At 52.3% G+C, this 22,202-nt stretch overlaps 1 protein-coding gene across 1 annotated transcript; it reads right to left on the bottom strand.

The window, feature by feature from the left end:
• Positions 1 to 206: 206 nt before the first annotated feature.
• On the bottom strand, positions 207 to 21,622 carry SDC4 (syndecan 4). The gene is made up of 5 exons (XM_027558458.1): positions 21,512 to 21,622; positions 8,780 to 8,918; positions 7,610 to 7,656; positions 6,194 to 6,386; positions 207 to 2,233 (listed from the first exon to the last, which is right to left on the bottom strand). The coding sequence occupies exons 1-5, from the start codon at positions 21,578 to 21,580 to the stop codon at positions 2,082 to 2,084; spliced, it is 600 nt and encodes a 199-aa protein (XP_027414259.1). The 5' UTR covers positions 21,581 to 21,622; the 3' UTR covers positions 207 to 2,081.
• Between the last annotated feature and the right edge of the window lie 580 nt (positions 21,623 to 22,202).

The raw sequence follows: 22,202 nt of genomic DNA, 5'->3' as shown, positions 1-22,202 counted from the left end.
GCCGCCTAAACAAATCTCCGAGGTAGGCAGGCTATGGCCGCAGGCCACGGTGTGCACGTTCTGACTTTCTTCCCTCCTTTCCGGGCCCTTTCTTGGCTTCTTATGTATCTCTGCCTTCCAGTGTCTGGCAGCAATTATCTCAGGATCCGCTGAGATCAAGGGAAAGGATGACGTCTGATGAGCTTTGAAATGATGGAGGCAGGCAATCTAGAAAGTACCAGGTTTTATTATCTTTTTATCAAAAAAATCAGTAACAGACAACAATGTGAGGTGCTCACTCCCAACATGGCCAGAGGAAAAGGGACATGGGGGGAGGAAGAGGACCCAGCCAGCTGGGACCCTGGGGTCACAGAAGGGGAGGGAAGCAAGGGTAACTCCCTCCAGTACCCCCATGGGGTCAGGAGATGTGGTCTGGCCAGCCTGAGCCACTAGGCCTCTCCTCTCTGCATAGGATAAGCCCCAGAGCCAGGGCCTGATCAGCCCTCCCAGTCCCCCTTTGTCTAGAGGGACAAAGGTCATCCTAACCAGGCTGAGCCTGTGACTTATTAAACCAGTTTAGTTCTCAAGCTGTGCAGGCAACAGATGCCAGTGGGCTCTACTGGTCTGTCTAGTACACCAGCCACCGGCCCCACGTGGCCGCTGAGCACTTGAAATGCGGATTAGTATAATTGAGGAATGAACTTTAACTTCCTGTCATTTTAATTGATTTCAGAGTGGCCGGCACTTGCCATGTTAGATAGCACAGCTCTCCGATCTTCTCTTAAATTTGGAGATCGCAAATGAAGGTACCCCAGCTGGGCTCAAAGCAGAAGCTAGAGAGAAGGTTTCTAGCCCAGTCGGGAGAAGGCACCAAGAAACAGGACCAGAAAAAGGCAAAAATCCACTCAGCCCCACAAACATTCACTCACTCAACCACCCAGCCAACTTCACACAGGAATACATCACACTATTTGCTGAAAAAATATATTTATCTATTTTTCTAGAACCAAGGAAGAATAATAATATATTACATGAAAGAGACACAAATATCCCACCATCCCCTACGTTATAGTTTGGGATCTGCTAAAAAAAAAAAAAAAAAAAAAACCTATATTTCAGCAAAAGCTTCTTAGAGGAAGCAGCTTCAGAAAGGGCCAAGGTCATGAGCGGGGAAGTAGGAAGAATTAAAAAAACAAAAGCATGGGGGGAAAAAAAAAAAGAAAAAAGGCAAAAGAGGGAAAAAAAGGCCCTGTCTGAAGCTATAAATAGTAGTAAAAAAAATTAATAAAAATTATATCTCCAACTCTTGTCTCATTTTCGAGTAACAAAACAAAAACACCATTAAATACAAACTTAGCAGGTACTGTGGAAAGGTGCAGGAGGGCAGAGAAAGCCTTGGTTTCTGTGTACTCTTGCCCAAAGAGAGAGGCTCTGTACAAAGGAATGAACCATTAAAAAAAAAATACCCCACTAAAAATAGACTTAAGAATATTCTACAAGTCTGATTCAGGATGAACTTTCAGCTCCTCTCCCCAAATAAAAAAGGATGACTTCCAAAAGTCACTTGGAAGAGCCTAGAATGGCCCAAGGTGTACCACAGACTCCCGTAGTGTGGCTGCAGATGCCTCTGATGGACACATCTCAAGGTGCAGACAGATGGTTCTGGTTCCTTCTCCCAGCTCCTGGCCAGGGGCCAGGCTGTGGAAGCGGGGCAGGGGGGAAGGCTGGCAGGTGGGGGGCTGACCTCCAGCAGGACTCGTACAATGGCTTAGAAAGACTCTGGATCAGACCTGTTCATACAGGCTCTAAGCTGGGCCTAGATTCTAAATGGGAAGATGAAGAAACAGATCCAACCCCAGACTTGCCTTGAGAAAGGCCAAGTTTAACCCTGTTTTTCTGCTGGGACAGTGGAGGCCCAGAGAATCAAGAGGCAAGCAGGAACAGTAGAAGGTGATGTCTCTTCTGACACTGAAACTGTAATCAGAGCGGGAGATGCCGATAGATCAGGACTGGGTTGCCCTCCCCATCCCCGAACATCCACCCTTCAAAATCCTTCAGCGTCCCTTCCCCCTAAAGTCCAAGTAGGTGCTCCGGGGGAAGCTTCAGGCGTAGAACTCATTGGTGGGGGCTTTTTTGTAGATGGGTTTCTTGCCCAGGTCGTAGCTGCCCTCATCCTTCTTCTTCATGCGGTACACCAGCAGCAGCACGAGGAAGACGGCGAACAGGATGCCCACGACACCGCCCACGACCAGAGCTGGAGAGGAGAGAGGGGGCAGCGAGGTGAGGGCTGGCGGCCCGTCAGGACCTCGGGGCGCACGGGCCGCTTCTGCTCGGTTGGTTCTCTGGCCCCCGGACACCCTCACCATCACGCCCAGGGGCATACTCTGCTGATGCCTTACTGAATTTGATCCTCACCATCTCATTCATGAGAAGGGAGTCACTCTAAAGGACTAAAAAAACCACAGAACCAGAGTGACAAAGGCATCCTTCCAACCCACATTGCTGGAGTCCAAAGCCAGGTTCTTTCCCAACACAAGGCCAACTCCCCAGCAACAGCTCAGCCCTGAGCCAGGAAGCAGAAAAATCGCAGGCTGTGGAAATCCCCCTTAGACCTACTTACCCCACAGTCCTTAGCGCAGGGAGCTCTCTAGTTGACCTTGCGTGCACACATCCCTATGCAGACCTACACTTATACCCGATTGGGTGTACACACTCTGTACACACGCAGGTATATGCTACTATACACAGTTACAACATGTGCGTGTGTCCACACTCCTATGTTATAAAGAATTACACATGTGGTTTGGGACTTTCTGGTGGTCCTGTGGTTAAGACTCCGTGCTTCCAATGCAAGGGGTACAGGTTTGATCCCTGGTCAGAGAACTAAGATCCCACATGCCAGCTGGTGTGGCAAAAAAAAAACCAAATTATATACGTGATATATGTCCGCACATATGAAGCTCAGTGCTTAAGGCTTACATTCTATTCCTGTCTCTGCCACTTACTGGCAATGGAATCTAAATAATCAAGTTTCTTCATTTCTCTCATTATAAAATGGAAACAATAGTACCTTTCTTATAGGTTTGTCCCTAGGTTGAAATAAATCAATCCCCTTAAGAGAGCTCAGAATAATGCATAGCATATACTCAATATTCATTAATTGTGACTTTTTGTGGTTTGTATCTGTGTCCCTGCCACCCTGAATTGTTCTGGCACAACAGTGGGTGTTTAATAAATTATTCCATTGGGCTCAGAGAGGAGCAATGGCCAAGAGCAGACGCGAGTTTCTCACATCGGGTAAACGTATATTCTCTGTATGACCCCAGGCACCCTGGAGGGCTCACTCCTGTTTGTAGAGGGGGCAGGGATGTCTCCTAGAATCCTTCCTGTGACAGACTGAGTTCCCTAATTCGGTCTTAGTCTAAGAAGATTAATTTTCCGCCCCTGCACACACTCCAAATCTACGCACAGAATGGGGACGCAGTGGCAGGGGAGCCAAGGAAGGTTCTCTCTTGGCTAAAACGACGAAAAAGCAGCAACACAGTGCCCCCAAGAAATACCAGAGAAAAGACACGGACCATCAGGTATCAACCCCCTTCCCATTTCTTATCGCCTCTCCCTCTGATATCTGTTCTGTTAGACCGTTGGTCTGTGCTGGGAGTCCCCAGAAGATCAAGGCCCAAGGACAGTCTCAGAAGTGACTGTGGTCCTGGGTTCCAATGCCAGGGTCACCACTTGTCTGGTCTTGTGCCTTTGGATAAGAGATAAGACTTCTTGGAGCCTCATTTTCCTTATTTGTAAGAGTATAGATAACCATACGTGTCAGATTGGGGTGTTGTGGAGACTCAATGAGGGGGCGTGTGAGTCATATGGCACATGGCAAGCACTTGATAAACTCCCAGGGTCCAGGGTGGTTTTTTTTTTGGCTGTGCTGTGCAGCTTATAGGATCTTAGATCTCCCACCAAGGATAGCACCCATGCCCCCTACAGGGGAAATGCTGAGTCTTAACCGCTGGACCACCAGGGAATTCCACATTCCCGGCGCCCCAGGTACTGTTTAAAAGCTACCGGAATTGAGGATCTTACCCCAGCTATCTCAACAATATAACTTTTTACATGGAGATCTTGTACATGTGTCATTCTCCATTGGAAGTATTAAGAGATGACTGGTTCTCACTTGTTATGTGACCTAAAGCAAGTGGCTTGCTTTCTCTAGGCCTGAGTCTCCCATGTTTTAAGAAACAGTTACTTGGACTAGATCAGTGGTTTTTACATTTTTCTTTAAAAGCAGTAGAACCACTGTTTGGTGAAAGCAAAACCTTATGCTAATCCCACATCCACCAACTAAAAGTGAAACTCTGTGGGTGAAGAAAGATGGGCCGGGTTTTACCTCGAAAAGACTTCTACCAAATAGTTTGAAATTTATAAGACTAAAAAATCTCCAAGGGCCCTCTAGTTTCCCCACCCCACTCACATCACACAGAAAGTTCAAAGAACACTGACTCAGGGACCTGGAAGCCAGAGTCAGGGCTGAGCTGGGCCTACTGGGGGTTATACCCTGCAAGATGCAGGCAAGATCCTTTATCTGTCCCGGAGGGAGGCAGGACACAGGGCTCTTTCCTTGCACTTCCAGCCTCCTCAGAGCTGCTGGCCCAGCTGGTTGCCAGGAGACAGGAGTAAGCCAGCCTGGACCCATGGTGCCCTCCTCACTAGGCTGGTTCATCCAGACTGGCCCTTGGCCTGTAAAAACCTGGCTAGAGAGGGAGTCCCCTCTGAGAAAGTCCCCAACCCAGTTTTGGAGACCCCCAAAGCTGCTGGGGAAGAAGAGAAAGAGCCAGTTACCACCCCAGCCAAAGGCCCCATAGTCAGGCTAGACAGAGCCATCCTTGAAGTCTCACCCTGGGACACGTCTTTCTCCACATAGAACATTAGTCAGGAAGCCTGTGGCTCCCACTTGAGGCCAAACGTACTCTCTCTAAGTGTTAGTTTCTTAATCTGGCACAGGAAGTTTCCCTGCGGGCCACCTACTACTTGCTATGCTATGCTATGCCATATACTATACTATACGATATACTATGGGGCTTCCCTGATAGCTCAGTTGTTAAAGAATCCGCCTGCAATTCAGGAGACCCCAGTTTGATTCTGGGTCGAGCAGATCCACTGGAGAAGGCATAGGCTACCCACTCCAGTATTCTTGGGCTTCCTTTGTGGCTCAACTGGTAAAGAATCCGCTTGCAATGCAGAAGACCCGGATTCGATCCCTGGGTGAGGAAGGTCCCCTGGAGAAAGGAATGGCTACCCACTCCAGTATTCTGGCCTGAGAAATCCCATGAACAGAGGAGACTGGCTGGTTACAGTCCATGGGGTTGCAAAGGGTTGGATGCGACTGAAGGGCTAACACACACACCATCTACCACTGGGAACAGTGCAAACAAACAAGTTACAGTCCGCCAAGTTATTTTAGATTCTATTTTTCACAAAGTTATTACACCAACCCAAGGAGGTAGCATGGTGGCCGTTTGCTGACATGAAAACTGAGGCTGGAAAGCGTCTCAGCCAAGGTCACCAGGCTGCCAGGTGACAGTAGGGGGAGGGGGAGGGGAAGCCAGCCCAACTCAAAGGAGCCTCTGGGCTTCAAGGGGAAGTTTTCACGGGAAGTTTAACTTTTAATAATTAACATCCCAGGTGCCAAACCCAGGCTGGGAAAGTGCTTTGTAAATAGAAAAGGATTTACAGCAAGTGAACGACGCAACATCTATTATTTTTTTAGCCTCTGATATGCAGTTCTTGCTCTCGGTCTGCCAGGCTACACACATAGTCAGAGCCACCTCTAAGAGGAAGGGTCATCCTTCAAGGCCCCAGGACACCTAGTGGCTGCAAGGAAGGGGTACCAAATCGCCTAACAGGCTAGAGCAGAGGTTCCCAACCCCTGGGCTGTTACTGGTCAGTGGCCTACTAGGAACCCAGCTGCAGAGCAGGAGGCGAGCAGCAGACGAGCAAGCGAAGTTTCATCTGCTCCCATCACTCACATTACCATCTGAACCATCTCACCCCTACCCCATCCCGTCTGTGGAGAAACCGTCTTCCATGAAACTGGTCCCTGGTGCCAAAAAGGTCGGGGACCACTGGGCCAGAGGCATCCTTGCCTGCAGCACTATCCCTGCCCAAGCCCTCTCCCCTTCCGAGGTATCTTGCGGGAAGCCCGGGACCTTACCTGCCAGCACCTCTGTCCTCTCAAAGATGTTGCTGCCCTGGGCTGTGCTAGACATGGACACCTTGTTGGACACATCTTCGTCCCCATCAAAAGGGGACGACCTCTTGGGGATAACTTCATTCTCTTCCAGTTCCTTGGGTTCGGTAGGAACTCCGCTCCCTGTCTTCTCAGGGATGTGGTTATCTATCGGGACCTGGATGGTGGAAAGGAGAAGAGACCAACACTCAGTGTGGTTTGTGGGGAGGAGGATCCAAGGCAGGGGGTAGGGACATTCAGCCAGGCAGGGAATGGTTCTGCCTCTTGCCGGCCAAACCACGTGGTCCCAGAGCAGACGTGAGCAACCACCCCTCAACAATCACGCTGTCAAATCCTTACCCTCAACTTTTCTTATGTGTGTTAGTTGCTCAGTTGTGTCCGACTGTTTGCGACTCCATGGATTGCAGCCCACCAGGCTCTTCTGTCCATGGAATTCTCCAGGCAAGAACACTGGAGTGGGTTGCCATTCCCTTCTCCAGGGGATCTTCCCAACCCAGGGATTGAACCTAGGTTTCCTGCATTGCAGGCAGATGCTTTACAATCTGAATCACCAGGGAAGCCCAACGTTTCCAGTAAATCTATCCCCAGTGGGGAATGAATAATGTGACCAAGGGCACAGGGAAGCAGGTGTTCTAGAGTAATATCCCGGAGGGTGGTTTGGCAAGACTGTAGAAACAGTTTGCCCTTCAATGCAGCAGTTTGCCTCTGGGACTCTGTCCTAAGGAGCTAATCAGAGATTTGTGTAAAAGATGCTTGTTAGACTGTTGTTATAGGATGTCAAAAAAATCATAAACCACTTTCCCATAGGTAAGGGCAACTGGGTGAACTCTGATTATGAAGGTTATAAAAATGAATAGGAAAAACAGTGAGTTACATGGGGAAATACTCACGATCACTGTAAGTGAAAAATGCAGTACATAGAACGGTATGTGTAACTTGATATTAATGTTGGGAAATACCTAGAAATGCACACAAAAATGAGGCTGGAAGGGCTTCCTTGGGGGTCCAGTGGTTAAGATTCCGAGCTCCCAAGGCAGGGGGCCCCGAGTGTGATCCCTGGTCAGGGAGCTAGATCCTACCTACCGCAACTAAAGATCCCACGTGATCCCAAGTGCCACAACCGGGATCCAGCACAGTCAGATAAATAAATGAAATAACAATTAAAAAAGCAAAAGAGAGTGGAAACACATGCAAGTGTTTATCACTTAGTGATTATCCCTACAGAGAAAAAGGTCTACCTGTGACCCTTAGCTGTGCCTGTCCCAAGAGTTCAGGGCCACAGATAAAAGCCTTTTTACAGAATGAGGTCAGACTCGAATTTATTCTGCTTGTCTCAACACGTGCTGAGAAAAGGAGAGGCCAAAGTGAGGAGCTACTTACCAAGGGGTGCATCACTTCTGGGAAGATCCGGATGTCCTCTGAGTCATCTGTAAGGTCAGAAAGGCTGTGTGAATGTAAAGTCAGTCACCCCCAGGTTGATGACCCCTACAGCCATGGCTGGTGGGAGTTCTAATCCACAATTGGCCCTCAAGTGCTCAACAGGTAACAAGCATATGTCCGGCAGGTGATCATTCCCACCCCAGCCTCAGTCATCTCCTCTGTAAAATGGAGCTCCTGAGACCTGCCTCCCTGGTTCTTTCATGTGAATGTTGAGCCGGTCACTGGGCAGGTGCTCTGTCAGCTCTAAACCCCTGCTCATTATAGATCCCAGAACCAAGAACATCACCCAGGAGGGGTTAGAAATGTAGAATTTCAGGGGCCACTAAATCAAAATCTGGATTTTAACAAGATTCCCAGGAGATTCATTTGAGAAGACTCTAGATTGCAACAGTAAATGTTAGAAATTCCAATATGAATGTATTTACTGAGAACGCGTAAGTGCCCAGGGCTTTTAACTCAGTCTAATCACCACCACACGTACAGTCGCTTCTATTCCCACATTACAGATTAGGACACGGAGGCTCAGAGGTCCCAGAGCGGCAGTCTGAACTCAGGATTATGTGGCTCCAGAATTCAAACTTCAGATAGTTACACCACCCCACACAGAGGAGGGAGGCTTTTCAGTAGCTCTGTCTAGCCTGGCAGCCAGGGCCAGGAAGTGACCAAGAAAGACGCGGGCCCCTGGCCCTGCCCCAGAAGGCCCCTTCACGATTCCCAATCCCAACCTTGCAGAAGCAGGGGTTGGTTCTCGGTTCCCACCCACAGCTCTCCCCACCCCGCCCCCAGGCTCCTGAGAGCTCCCTTTGCTTTTCAAAGGAAGGAAAACAGGCCACAGTTCAGTTCTCTTCCCAACGCCCACTCCCACCCAATCCTGTCCAAAGGCGGACAGGTTTGGGCTGGTTTTCCACTACAAATGGACTCGGAGCAACAATCAGCTTGCCTGGAAAGGGTCTCAGGGGTGGGTTGATCCGGTGACTTTTGTTTCCCCCATCTTTTTTTCACGGGGAGGGACACAATAGGAAAATTCAAACCCCAAAGTGGGGTCACCCTTGTAAAAGACAAGTTCTCTGCAGCCTTGAGCCCCAGGCCGGCCCCCTACTTCCTCTGTACCTAGATCTCCAGAGCCAGACAGCTCAAAGTCATCGGATTCCTGCCCGGGCCCCCCGACGTCCTCGTCATCTGGTAAGTCTCCGGAAAAGTATTGGCTTTCTAGGAGGTCTTGAGGGTCGATGACCTCAGTTTCTCGGATCTAGGGTGAAAACAGGAGACACATCAACCGGTAGCTCCCCCGCCAATGCTCTTTAGCAGCCCCCGAACTCTGCAAGGCAGTGAAGCGAGTGTTTAGAAAGGGAGCTGGGGTGCTGGAAGGGGTCAGGCTAGTGCCAAACTTGCTGTGTGACCTTAGACAAAACCCTTTCCCATTCTGGGCTAATAAAAATAATGAAGGTAGCATCATCAGAATATAAATATGCTAGGTACCCTATACTGAGCACTTGCTATAGGCCAGGACCTGCTCTTAATAACTCTAAAGAGGACCTGCTCTTAATAACTCTAAAGACCAGTCTTCACCTCTGTTTTACAACCGAGGAAACTGGGCCCTGAAGACATTAAGTCATTTTCTTTGGGTGACTCGTGGGAGCAGACGGAGTGAAGACTGACTTCAGAGCCAGCGTTCCCAGTCCACGCTCCGGGGTGCTCTGATGCTGTCACTGATGATTCACCCACGGCAGGGAGAGGGCTGCTGGCTCTGGTTTTGCCCTGACCCGGACATCTTTCCCAGCTGAGTCAGACCAGGCTGGGACAGGCAGGGCTGGCTCACTCACGTCCCAGGACAGCCTCGGGTCAGGGCGCTGCCCGGAACCCGGTGAGTCACGTGTACGTGAGCACACTCGTGTCTTCAGCCTTCCAGACATCTCCCACGGAGCCATGCTGCAGCCGTGTGGTGTGGAGCCCCGTCCCTGCTCTCATGAACTATCCACTCCAGCACTCCTAAGTACCCCTCTGCTGCCACGTATGGGGGCCCCAGCCATCCCCAGCTAGAATCTCAGGTCCACCGCCGCTGAGAAGCTTTCACAAGGAAAGTATGAAAGATCCAGGAAGGCAGACCTGGCCCCAGGACCTGCAGAACATCAGCCACCAAGCTCCTAGAGAGTCAAAAACACTTGGGATTCACACCACCCTCCCAGCTAGCTTCTGGGCTGAGGCTCTGTCTGCCCACAAGAACAGCAGCCCCAGGGCAAAGTTCATTCTTTCACTAATGAACTCAAACATTCAAGTGCCTACCATTTCCCAGAAAAGTCAGGGTGGCAAATTAGGTCAATACAAACCCTCTGCCCCAAACATTCTTCTTCCCCCCAACCCCCTAATTGCAGGAGGTGTGGAGGGGGGCGGGGTCTGCTCAGAACCACGGAACACCAGCTGGAGGCCAGGGAGGTCCTGCCCTCCCATTTCACAGAAAGGGAAAGAATCTAAGCCCTCCTACAGCGACTTGCCTAAGGTCACACGGTGAGTCAGCTACACACTCAGAGAAAAGAGGCCAGGCTCTGTTTCTGACTGCCCCACGCTGTCCTCCACCCAGCGGAGACCTACCAGTGACACAGAGCCAGCCTGGAAAGGAACATCCGTCCCTAAGACAAGGTTACCCTCTGTGGGAGAGGCCCAGGCTTCCGGGGAGAGGTGGGTGGAAGCAGACTTTTGGGTCTCCTTCCACTCTTGTCTGTCTGTCTGTGTGGGGCAGCTGGATTCCCGGGAGGGAGGTCAGGCTGGGAGGGAGATTTCTCCCCTCCCACCACGGAAGGGAGAATCTCCGCTGAACGCCTGGTACACATGGGGGTGGGGAGCGAGAAAGGGTTAAGCCCTGGTGAGGGATGACTTCATGACTCGGGAATCAGGAGCTGGGGAGCTGCTGGCGCTGGAATTCCAGCCCCCACACAGCCCCGTGCCTGTGGCTTTAGTTTGGCAGCTCCAGAAAATGGCTCCTCTGTGGTTGCGCAAGCTGCCTGCACCTAGGGCGGGGTCCCTGGGCTCCCATCCGCACCTCCTGCTGCAAATTCCCCCAGGGGAGGCGGGAGGGGTGGGGGGCAGAATCGGAAACATCAGGATCTAGGCAGCTTACCAAACTAAGCACTTAGCTTGAAGCAGGTCCTCCTCATAGCTCTTATTTGCTGAAACACTGGGCAGGGAGAGGGTTGAGGGGATGCTCAGAAAATTGAAGTCGCTCGCTCAAGATCACCCAGGCAGAAAGTGGCCACTCTGGACCAGAACCCAGGCATAGGTCACCCGAGCTTTTAGCCACATATATATCAACACACCCATAAACATACGGGCACACGGAGTGTCCGCCTACCTCTGCCAGGACGGAGCCTTGTCAGGTGGAGATCAAACTCAGCCCAGGAGGGAAAGAAGGTAGTTTGGCCACTTGCATATGGAGCCTAGAGATCAGTCAGAGCTCCAAGTACTCAAGACGGGGGCTGGGGTCCTGACACTGGGCTGTTTTAGGCTGGGCCCTTCCCCTACCTCCGCATCCCCAAGAGCCACGGCTGTTTATTTATGGATCCTGCCTTTCTCTTAGTGGGTGAAAGTACTGAGGTACTGAGTACTGAGGGTGAAAACCACCCCTGGGATTAGCACGTTGATTGGCTGTGATTGGTAGTGGCTATCTCTGTTTTACATCAGGAAATAAAGACCAAGTCAGAACAAAACTTGGACTGAAACCTAGATCGATTCCCAGTTCAGCCACCTTAACGGTCACCGGGTCATCCCTAACTCTTCATTATTTTAAATCTATTTTTTAATCGGGGGAAAATTACTTCACAATGTTGTGCTGGTTTCTGCCATCCAACAATGCGAATCAGCCATAATTATACATATATCTCCTCCCTCTGAGTCTCCCTCCCCTCCCCAATTACAACGCTTCATTTTTATACCAGGTTCCTGGAGAGCATAAATGACTTTACTTAAGGTCATGCCAAGAATGGTTCAGATCCCGTCAGATCTCATCACACAAGGATTAGATCCCATCGGGTACCCATCCTGGCTCTGAAAGCACAGGGCTTGGGACCTCCCTGGTGGTCCAGTGCTTCCATTGCAGGGGGCAGCGGTTTGATCCTTGGTCAGGAAGAAAGATCCTGCATGCCTCGCGGCTCGCGAATAAATAAAATCAATCCTTCTCCAACTCCAGAAGTGGTCCTACTCTGCCCAAGACCCCTGACAAGAGAGAAATTCCCTAGAGTGCAGGAGCCCTAAGACTACGCCAGCAAGGTGAAACCATGCTCCCTGGGACTGTGGGCAAGCGTCCCTTTACATGTGTGTGGGTGGAGGCTATGTACCAACAGCCCTCCCTTCCCCCACCCTCTTTTCAGACTAGGCCCATTCAGTCTGGGGTGACTTTGAAGAACCAGGCCACCCAGCAGCCAGGCCCCACCCTGACCAGAGAGGGACCCCACCCTGCTCTTGGCTCACCCCATCATTACCTGGGGAGCGGGTATCCACACATGTGTGCACGCACAGGCACCCTCTCTGGGCCCTCAGGTCTCTCTGTATCTTTGTCTTACTCGTGCACACACAACAGAAATCAAGAACTGAATAAGCAGACCCTGGCGGGCACCTGGACGCTTCCTTAGACTCTCCATAGAAAAGAGGAAGGGTAGGATTTCCCCGGTGGTCCAGCGGCTAAGACTCCGCGCTCCCAATGCAGGGGGCTCAGGTTCAACCCCTGGTCAGGGAACTTTATGTCACAACTCAGAGCTGGCATGCCACAACTAAAGATCCTGCAGGACACAGCAAAGATTGAAGATCCCACATGCCACAACTAAGAGCGGATGCAGCCAAATAAACAAAAAAAGGGTAGGTGTATTTTGTGCTATTGAGACTAACGCCTACCAACAGAAGGTAGCTGAGGCCCTAGCCCAACCATCTCATTTTATTACCCAGCAAACAGATGAAAAGATAAGCACCCTTGCCAAGGTCACCGAAGCAGAACTGGACTTAGAACCTAGGTCTCTTAAAAACAACAACATTAAAAGAACCTAGGTCTCTGGGCTCCTAGGCTAGACTTGTCTTCCTTTCCCACTTCTAGGTCTTCTCTAGAAGTCCTACTCATAGACACACAACAGAAATCAACATCTGAACAAGCAGGCCCTGGTGGGCAACTGGGGTTGGGGCTGGATGCTTTCCTGTAGAGGTTTCAGGGCATGACAAACCACTCCAGTATTCTTGCCTGGAGAATCCCATGGACAGAGGAGCCTGGTGGGCTATAGTCCATGGGGTTGCAGAGTCTGACACAACTGAAGTGACTGATCATGCGTGCAGAGGTCTCAACAAATCCACGGGCAGCTGCGGCCACTCCAGTTGTAACCCCCATCCAGTCCTGAGGTGATGGGCATGAAGCTAGGAAAGTCACCAACCCTATTGCAAAGTCTTACAGCTTCAGTCACCCAGGAGAAGAACAGGGGCTGGGGTCCTCGACACGCTGGGCACCATGCTTGGTTTCTTCCATCAGAGCTCATTTGATTGGCACAACAGCCTGGTGAGGTGCTCTACCCGTGTGGCCGGAAAGTGACTTTCCCTTGAGTCACTTGTGTGAAGTCACTCAGCTAGAAAGCAACAGACCTGGGATTCAAACTGAGATCTTTCTCGAGACTGAGTCTTCGCCAGAGCCAGACTTCTCACTGCCACCCACGCTACCCCTCTCCACCTCATCGCCACCATCCACAGCACCCGCTGCCAGGCCAGGACTCCAGGGCACCCCTTCCCTTGGCCAGGGAGTCAACAGAGGTAAAAGTGATATTGCTCAAACGAAAGAAGAGGAACTTTGGCTGGGGCATTGGGGAGAAGTTCAGGGTCAGAGCTTGCTTAACTGTGAACTGGTGGGAGGCAGAGAGGGGAGTCTCCCCTGCCTGTCTCTTCCCCAGAGGAGGAAGTGACCCCCAGGGGTCAGGGACACGCTTCTTCTGGGGCGGGGGGTGAGATGAGAAGGACAACTGGGCAAGTTAAATTCTGGAAGAAGTAGGAATGCTGAGGACCCTGGGCCCTAACTGCTGAACGCAGCAGAGGGGTCCTGGCAGGAGATCTCCAGAAGGGGCCACTGATAAGGCACGATGGTCCTCCCCCACCGTCCTTCAGAAAGGTTTGATGTCCCCCGGAATGAGCAAAACCTGGCTGCCTCAATCTGGACTCAGCATCCTGGCAGAAATGGAAAGATCTACCACCAGCCTGGGGACCTGTAAAAGCAGCTCCAATAGCAAACCACAGCCCTGCTGCTCCCTCACGATACGAGCCTGGGCGTTTATTTCACATCTTGAAGCCTCAGTTTCCTCTTTTTGTCACCAAGGCTAGTAAGTACCACCTTGCAGGAGGATGAGATGAAGTGAAATGCATTAGGGGTATGCAAGGGACACAGCACATGGCCTGGTACACAGCAGGTGCTCAAGGAGTAGCAGCTATTATTAACCCCCATCTGCGTTCCTTCCAGCTCAGGGGATTAGTGCTCAAAGGGTCAGAGACTTGAGAAAAGTCATACAAGTAGTTGCATTGCTGGAAAGAGGGTGCTGCGTGGACGGGGAGGTGCTTTGCAAACTGTGAAGGGTCATGCCCTATAAAACGTATTTCTTGTGCTTCTGAGACCAGAGACTTAATCAACAGCCAATCAGGCCCCTTGAGAATGTGGAAGAGAGAAAGGTCCAGAGATGAGCAGAGATCTGTGCAAGCTCCCACAGCTTGGAGCACCTGTTCTAAGCAGAGAGGCAGAGGAGAAACCACTGTACTTTTCCAAAAGAGAAAATGGCAGTGACCAGAGACACTTGAAACTCAACTGAGCCCCTGAGTCCCCAGAGTATTTCCTGACCTGCCTTGAGGATTAACAAAGTATCTGGGAGACCAGAAGATACCACCCACCACCAATACAGGATCTGGTGTACTGGTCCAGGAAGGGTTAAAGCCAGGTCTGGGGATGGGAGTCGGGGTGGGGCGGGGTTCAAATGTCCGCCCTGCCCACTCCAAGGTTGGGTTACTCCAAACACAATCGCTCAGGAGAGAAGCCAGGCCTGGCACTGCCAGTGGCTTTTTCACCAATCCCCCCTCCCCCAACCCAGGGCAGCCCATTCCCAGAGCCAGGGCTCCAGGACGGAGGGACACCAGCTGCTGGTGGGAAGGGTTAGGGTCAGGGAACCTTCTAGAGCCTTTGGACATCTCCCTGCCAGAGGCTGATGCCGTGGCATCCTTGTCACTAACAGCCTGATGATCTTGGGAGATTCCTTCTCGGGGCCTCGGTTTCCCCACCTATACAAGACGGTTCTCAAACAGACAAGCCTTCCTCTGTCTGCAGGCCTGGTAACCAAGCTGGGCACTGTTCCGATTACCGGTGGAGACGGCCGGGGAGGGGGCTGGCTCCCTCAGGGGCCGAAGAGACAGAGGTGCATTGAAGCCGGGCTTGTAATCTAGCAGCGGATCCCAGGTCCCCGCTGGATCTGAGGCGGCCCGTAAACAAGCCTCCCGTGTTCTCTAGAGCCAAGCCGATATCTCCTGTCTCCGCCAATTAGGTCCACCCTGGGTGCTGGCTTCCTGCCCCTTCCCAGCCTCCCCACCGCCTCTCAGGGAAGCCACTGCTCCTGATCGGGTCAGCCTGTCCTACAGACATCTCCTGGCCAGGCTTCCCCAGGGCCAGGAGTGTCCCAGCCGTTGGTCACCCCTGCCCCCACGCCCCGAGGTGGACTAGTACAGCCAGTCCCCACAGGCCGGGCTCCACCGAGTCACTCTTTCCACACATACCAGCCGATCCCTGCCTCCCCTTTCCATTACCCCAGGTGTCACCTGACTAGCAGCCCCTGCCACTGTGCCAGACAAAACTGGGGCAGCCGAGCTCGGGCCCGAAGGAGGGGGAGGGGAGGCGCAGAGTAAGGCAGCGGGGAGGGGGCGCTGACTCCCAGGGCCTGACCCGGGGCGGGCCCACGGAAGGCTGAAGCTGGAAAGAGCTGATCAGATCGCAGAGTGATCTTCTGGGGACGCCTGGAGCCCTATGAGAGGCAGGAAAAGTTCTGAACCCTAAGAACCACAACCACTGGTTCTTATTTTTCAACCTGCACCCAGACACTGCCTCCTCAAGCCACCCAGGTTAAGAACTCTTGTCTAGCCGCTAATAATAAACTAAACTTAAGCCAGACCTTTACTCAGAAGTTTGCCAAACGCCCGTGATGGCCCAGGAGTGACACACGTGTTTGCTAAAGGACGCTGGGGCTCACACCGGCCCAGTGACTTATTAACTAACTTGTGTGTCCCGGACTGAGCCGCAGAGCTGGGTTTCTCTGACTGTGAAACGTACCCATTTTCCAGTCATCTCGCCTCCCAGGGACAGGGCCCGGAGGGGATGTGCCCAAAGGTCACCCATGAGTTAATAACAAACCTGACCAAGAAGTCAGGTTTATTGAACTCAGGGTTAAATTAGGCTCCAACTGTTGACACATGCCTTCCCCAAACTCCCTAGGCATCAGGAGGTGAAAACATCTGAAAACTGGCTTTCCAGAACACTGTATCTTTTCTATCCACCATCGCACCCCCTCCCCCGCCAAACACTGGGTTTTTTTTTTTTTTTGCAATTCCCTTGGCCTCCGGACTGGAAACAACTCCAGCCCTCCTCTTACAGGACAACGCTCAGCCAGGACCGAGCACGTCCCAAGAGGTTCCCAGCCCCCTGTCCCTTCTCCCTCCTGGCTGAAAATTGCTCAACAGGGGGGTTCCCACTGATCCCTCCAGGAGGGGTGGGGCAGTCAGGAACTGGTTCTTGTTTAAATATCAACCCATCCAGTAATTAGCAAAGGGCCCACTTCTAAGACAAACAAATAGGAGATTTGGGTTCCATCAGCCAGCCCCACCCTAGACTCCTCCCCACCCACCTTGCAGCTGTTGGGAGGAGGGGAGAGAGCTTTCCAAGGGGCCTCTGGGGGTGGGATCCTCAAAAGGAAAGGACCATCTGGCATCAGGGCGGCCTGGGCAAAGCTGGGAACCGTGGCTAAGAACGCCTCCCGTTTACCAGGCCAGATTCTAAGAGCTTCAGTTGCAGCCTTGTTATCTCCAACAAGGCTCTCTACAATCCCGTTCTTACAGACCAGAGAGCTGAGGTCCCAAGCCATGGAGCTAGTAAGAGGGGGCCTTCACAGCTCTGGAGTCAGGTCTACTTAACTCCAAATCAGTGTTCCAAAGCCCTCCGGCCAACAGCCAATCCCAAGAAGAGGGCGTCAGAGAATTCTGGGGTCAGGTCAAGTCTGGACTATACTATGCTCCATAAACTCAGACCAATTGCAACCTCAGTTTTGCTTTAAGGCTAGGGGCAGAGCACTACACTCTCTGCAGAGGTCTCTCTCTCTCTATATATTGTTTTAAGTAACTTTTAAAAAATTGAAGTATAGTTGATTTACAATGTATTAATTTCTGCTGTACAGAAAAGTGATTCAGTTAAACACATATATATATTTTAATATTCTTTTCCATTATGATTTATCACAGGATGTTGAATATAGTTCCCTGTGTTATACAGGAGGCTTTTATTGGTTATCCATTCTATGTATCATAGTTTGCACCTGCTAACCCCAAATTCCCAATCCATCCCTTCCCCCGCTCCCTCTTCCCACCTTGGCAACCACAAGTCTTGCAGAGGACAATTTGGAGAACTGGCTGAACTCTACCCTGTCAGAGTCCACAGCTGGGCAAGGGCCTGTGAGGGTCCGGGGCCTAGGGCTCGTATTTTCTGTGTGTCTCTTCAAGGCCCTGGACACTGGCTTGACTATCCTTAACAGCCCCTAAAGGGGGTGCCAATTCCAACATCCCCAGGAGGCTGAAAGGAAATGGGGGTGACTCAGGCAGGCCAGCTACGGCTCTCCTCCAGTGACTCACAGAGCCCTGTCCAGCCCCTTCCCCCAATTTTAAGTAGTCACTTGAAAATCACACCCACCAGTCTGGGAGGCCTCGGAGAGCTAGGAGCCAACTCCTCCCTAGAAGGAACTGGGGCGCGAAGCCCAGCCTGGCTCCCCGAGTCCCTCATTCAGGCCGGGTCAGCACTCCTAGTCCTTGGAAAAGCCTTCTGTTTCCAGGAGCTGGCGATGGCAGGAGCTGAATGTCTCCACCACCCACCTCCCCAATGTCGCTTCTCCTGTAGGCTCTTTACCAAGGAGGCTGAGAAAGCGCTCCCTGTTCCCCACTAGAAAGGACCTACAAGAGGGTTTTGGAGGCTTCTAGACTTGGGGACACTGAGACCCAGAGGGCATGGGTGCTTAAGGTCAACTAGCGATTCAGAAGGAGGGACCCAAGGCATCTGCCTTCAAAGCCAGCCAACTTCCTCCTGTGCAATGTTCTCTGAGGACCTGCAAATCAGACAGCCTGTGTGACCTGTCAGACCTGGTTCAGACCTTGGCAGGCCCCTCCATTCCTCTGAGCATCACTTTCCTGTAAAAGTGAAGCTAGTAATACCTACGATACCTACCTCACAGTATCATGGGAAGCATCTGTATCAGTAATAAACAACCTCAGTGCGCCTTTTAGCGTGAAGTTACAAGAACACATTTATTTGTTCATTCATACAGACATTTCCGGGCCAGGTATTTCACTGAAAATCCACAGAGCAGAGTTCCTGTGTGCATGGGTGGAAGGGGGGTAGGGGATGAGGGCTCAGAATTTGATGGAAGATGTTAATGCTCCTTGTGAATCATACGCCTCTTCAAGGGAGTGAATGCCTTAGATGTCTTTATGGTTCCCACTGCCCTTTCAAAGAATAGGTACTTAATTATTAATAGACTATCCAAGCTGGAAAGGGCTGTCTATTCAGTTCAAATTCCATTTTACAGATGGGGGATGTCAACCCAGAGAGAGAAAGAGACCCAATCTCACACCCTCCAAAGTAAAGCTCAAATATTTTCCTATCACAGCTCTCTGAGCTTCTAAGAATTCCAAAGGGCTCTCTTTGGCCACTTAAGGGTCCTAGACCCCCCTGGGCTTCCGTTCCTAATCCTACTTCTGTGCAATCAAGGAGAAACCTTTCAAGAAGACCAGAAAGGTCTCTTAGCTGAAGTACACGGGGTGGTGGGGGACACTTCCAGAAGTGACTGGGCCAGGTGCCATGTCTATGCCCCTGGGCAGCAACACCGCTGGAGGGGGCGGGTGGTGGGGGTCCCGTGGCAGCTCCCAAAACAAGGCTGTCTTTAATTGGCCAAGGAGGGAGTGGTAGGAAGGTAGATCAGGGGAATGCTTCCAGCTGGACAGGAAGAACTGGTTTAGGCCCGCAAGCCCCGCCAAACACAGAAGAGGCTGTGGCTCAGGCTGGGTTCCCTTCCCAAAACCTGTGGCACCGAGGGGGACATGGTGGGTGGCAGGGGGCAGACCCAAAATTTGCAAAGTGGTCCCAACAGCACTATTGGAGGGGGACGACAGGACAGAGATTCTGACGGCCTGGGAGCTCTCTGCTACCCAAAGATGGTACCACGTTACCACTTGTAAAGTGGGCATGATATAATCCCCACATGCTAGGCCTTTCATGAGACTAAAACACACCAGGACTTGGTCTACGGAGAGCACTCCATAAATGACAGCTGTTAGCAGCCCCACCCTTCTCCCTGGCCCTCAGTTTTCTCTGCAAAAAAAGGAAAGGGCTGACCACCAGATCATCTCTGTGGTCTAATCCAACCGTGACTAGGTCTGATTTTTCCATCTACAGCCCTGGGAGGAAAGGCACTGAGAGGGGAGATAAAAGGGGAAGCCCTGTGACCCAGTTCGAGGTGGAAGACCTTGTAACATTAGCCAAGAAGGGAGTGCTGAGGTCAGGGTGGGAGAGACGGACACCTCTCTCAGGAAGCAGCTGCCCAGGGCTCACTTCTCCTGCAGCTCAGGGGTCACCACCTGCCCTCCCCCAAACCACATCCTTCTGACGGCCCCCAGGGCACAGCTGCCTGCCTCTCTCGCCACACGCCACCCCCGCCCCCCACCTGCAGGCTCGGCAACCCCTGAGCCAAGACTGACATGTGACTGCCCATGCAGTGACCTTTCAACCTCCAGGGTCTTTTCCCTTTTCCCCAGTCCACACAGGCCGGTGGGACGCGCCACGCTGTTTCTTTGGAAACCTCCATCACTGTGACACCAACACATCCTTCAGGGCCTAGTTTAGAGCGCTGCATTGGGGAGCAGCAGGCTTGGGTTCGAGTCCTGATTCAGCCATTCATCTTTTGACAAGCTTGTGCCTCTTAGTTTGGTGAGGTCATCACCTTACTTGGGGCCTCGGTTTCCTTCTCCCTCGAATTCTCGGTGGCTGGCCGGCCCCAAATCTTTATCTACTCTTTATCTACTCTAAACTAGTTTTGAGGATGGCACACAACTGCAGCCACTCAGAGTGGCATCAGACTACACATCAGGATAGGAGCAAAAGATTAAAAAAGGGATGTGGAGGCCTGGCTGCCTCATTTGCATCTGACTCAGCCCCTTATCAGCTGTGTGACCTTGGGCAGGTTGGTTAACCTCTCTAGCCTCAGGACGAGTTTAAAACAGTAAACACAAGGGCTGAACTAAACTAGTTGATAGAGCCATTACAACAGCTATCAGAAAGCTATTAGAACAGTTCCATAAGCACTGAAGGCTTGCTGTCATCACTCAGGGCTGCAACTGTTACCTGGGGGCTGGCGAGGAAGGGGGTCCTGGGGAGGGGAGGGGGAGTATAGCTCAGGGTCTCAAATGAAGCCTGCCAGGCAGAAAGGACTTATTCTAAGTCATCCCAGAGAAATGGGAGCCCCACTGAGAACTGATATTAAGATTAAATGCCACTTGCTCTTCCCAAAACAGAGGTTTAAGGGTACCAAAGAGACCAGGCTTGTTGGGGGGCAGGGTCAGACAGCCTCTCTCAGAAATTTCTGTGGCCCAGTTTCCCAGAGGAGATGGCCTCCCTCCTTCCCAACTGACCGTTGGGATGAATGGAGCTTCTGGTGGGCCCAGGGCTTTGGACACTATGACAGGGACCTGTTAAGTGGGGAGACCAGTAAAGAACCAGTAAGGAGGTTATTCAAGGCTAACAGAGACCTTCTCTTCCCCCAGTCCCCCTTCACCCCACCCAAAGGTGAGTGCTTTGGGTTTTCCCAGCAGTCAGATCAGTGGAAATAAACGCTCTTCTGGCAGAAAGCAGAGGCTCAACTCTGGCGAAGTTCTGAGCCTACACAGTCCCTCCAGTCTGCCCCGGAAAGATCAGAGTCCCAACTTTGTACTGACCCTATGGAAGCACTGCTCACCTCCCATCACAGTCCCCCAGACGCTTTGGGACTCAGAAGAGGGCAGGGCCTTGCCCTAAGTCATAGGCCACTGGCAGGGCTGAGGCCAAACCTGAGGTCAGGGCTCAGTCCTCTCTCCCTGTGCGTGAAACAAGGCCCCTCAGAATCCTGCACCCCTCCCCCTTCCGAGTACACGCAGCCCCCCTTCATGTCGAGGCCATCTCGGCTTCTGGAGGGCGCGGAGGGGATCAGGGCGCGAGCCTGCCCTGGGATCACCGGGGAAGGGGCGAGACGGTGAGGGGAGGCGAGGTGACACCAGCTTAGTCACGTCCGAGCCCGGAGCCCGCGGCGGGGCTGAGGCCAGGGGGGAGGCGAGAAGCGCAACAGGCTGGGGGCGCACCGTGCGCGGAGGGGTCACCCCACTCCTCGCCCCGGAGCCTCCCTGGGACCCCAGGGCAAAGTTTCCAACAAAGTTTCCCTGGTCTAGTTGGGGACGGCACACTCCCCCGATTGCCCGCCCCTGGACCCCTCCGTAGGATCCCAGAACAAAGACGATACCGGTCCGCCACCCCGCCCCCCGACCCCCACTCGGGGATCTTCAAGCACCTACCGACTCGGCGGCGGCGGCGGGGACGCCCACGAGGAGCAGCAGCAGCGCGAGCAGGCGGGCGGGGGCCATCGTACCACGGTCCGCAGAGGGCGCGCAGGCGGGTGGCCAGGGCTGGCGCGCGTCCCTTCTTATAGGCGGTGATCGGCCCCGCCCCCGGCCCCGCCCCGGCCCGCCCCCGCTGCCCGCACCCCGCCCGGAATTCCCCCGCGAAAGCTGAGCCTCCGGGGTGCTGCTCCTACCCGCCCCGTTGGAAACCCGAGGGACCCGTCCCGTGGGCGCGGGCCGCTCAGTCCATCCAGTCTCTGGCCTCCAGCAGCCCCGATCCCCGATCCCCTGCTAAGCAGGTGACCCGAGAAAGCTGTGCATAAACCCATTTTATAGTTGGGGAAACTGAGGCCCATAGACCGGAAGGACTTGCCCAGAGCCGTGAATTTAGATCAGCGCCCTTCCAGATGGGTACATTCCCCTCCGAAAATGGGCAACAGTCGCCGGCTGTTTTCAGACTGGAGTCAGCAGGCACTTTTCTGTAAAGAACTAAATGTTTTAGGCCTGGATGGTTTCTGTCACAATTACTCAAACTCTAGCTTTGCAGCACAAAGACAACCTTAAATACTTAAAGGAAAGAGAGTGGCTGTGTCCTGATTAAACTGGACTCTGAAATTTGAATTTCATATAATTTTCACGTGTCATG

This window comes from Bos indicus x Bos taurus, chromosome 13, assembly GCF_003369695.1.
Source record: "Bos indicus x Bos taurus breed Angus x Brahman F1 hybrid chromosome 13, Bos_hybrid_MaternalHap_v2.0, whole genome shotgun sequence".
Classification (NCBI taxonomy): Eukaryota; Metazoa; Chordata; class Mammalia; order Artiodactyla; family Bovidae; genus Bos; species Bos indicus x Bos taurus.
Note: the sequence above shows the minus strand (reverse complement) of the source record. Positions and strands in the feature narration are given on the sequence as shown.

What these genes read in the sequence shown, in the direction of transcription:
- SDC4 (XM_027558458.1), bottom strand. Translation starts at nt 21,580, where the DNA reads ATGGCCCCCGCCCGCCTGCTCGCGCTGCTGCTGCTCCTCGTGGGCGTC. An exon ending in CAGAAGTGATGCACCCCTTG is followed by an intron (nt 6,387 to 7,609) that starts GTAAGTAGCTCC and finishes TCCACCATCCAG; the next exon opens with GTCCCGATAGATAACCACAT. An exon ending in GAGGACAGAGGTGCTGGCAG is followed by an intron (nt 2,234 to 6,193) that starts GTAAGGTCCCGG and finishes TCTCCTCTCCAG; the next exon opens with CTCTGGTCGTGGGCGGTGTC.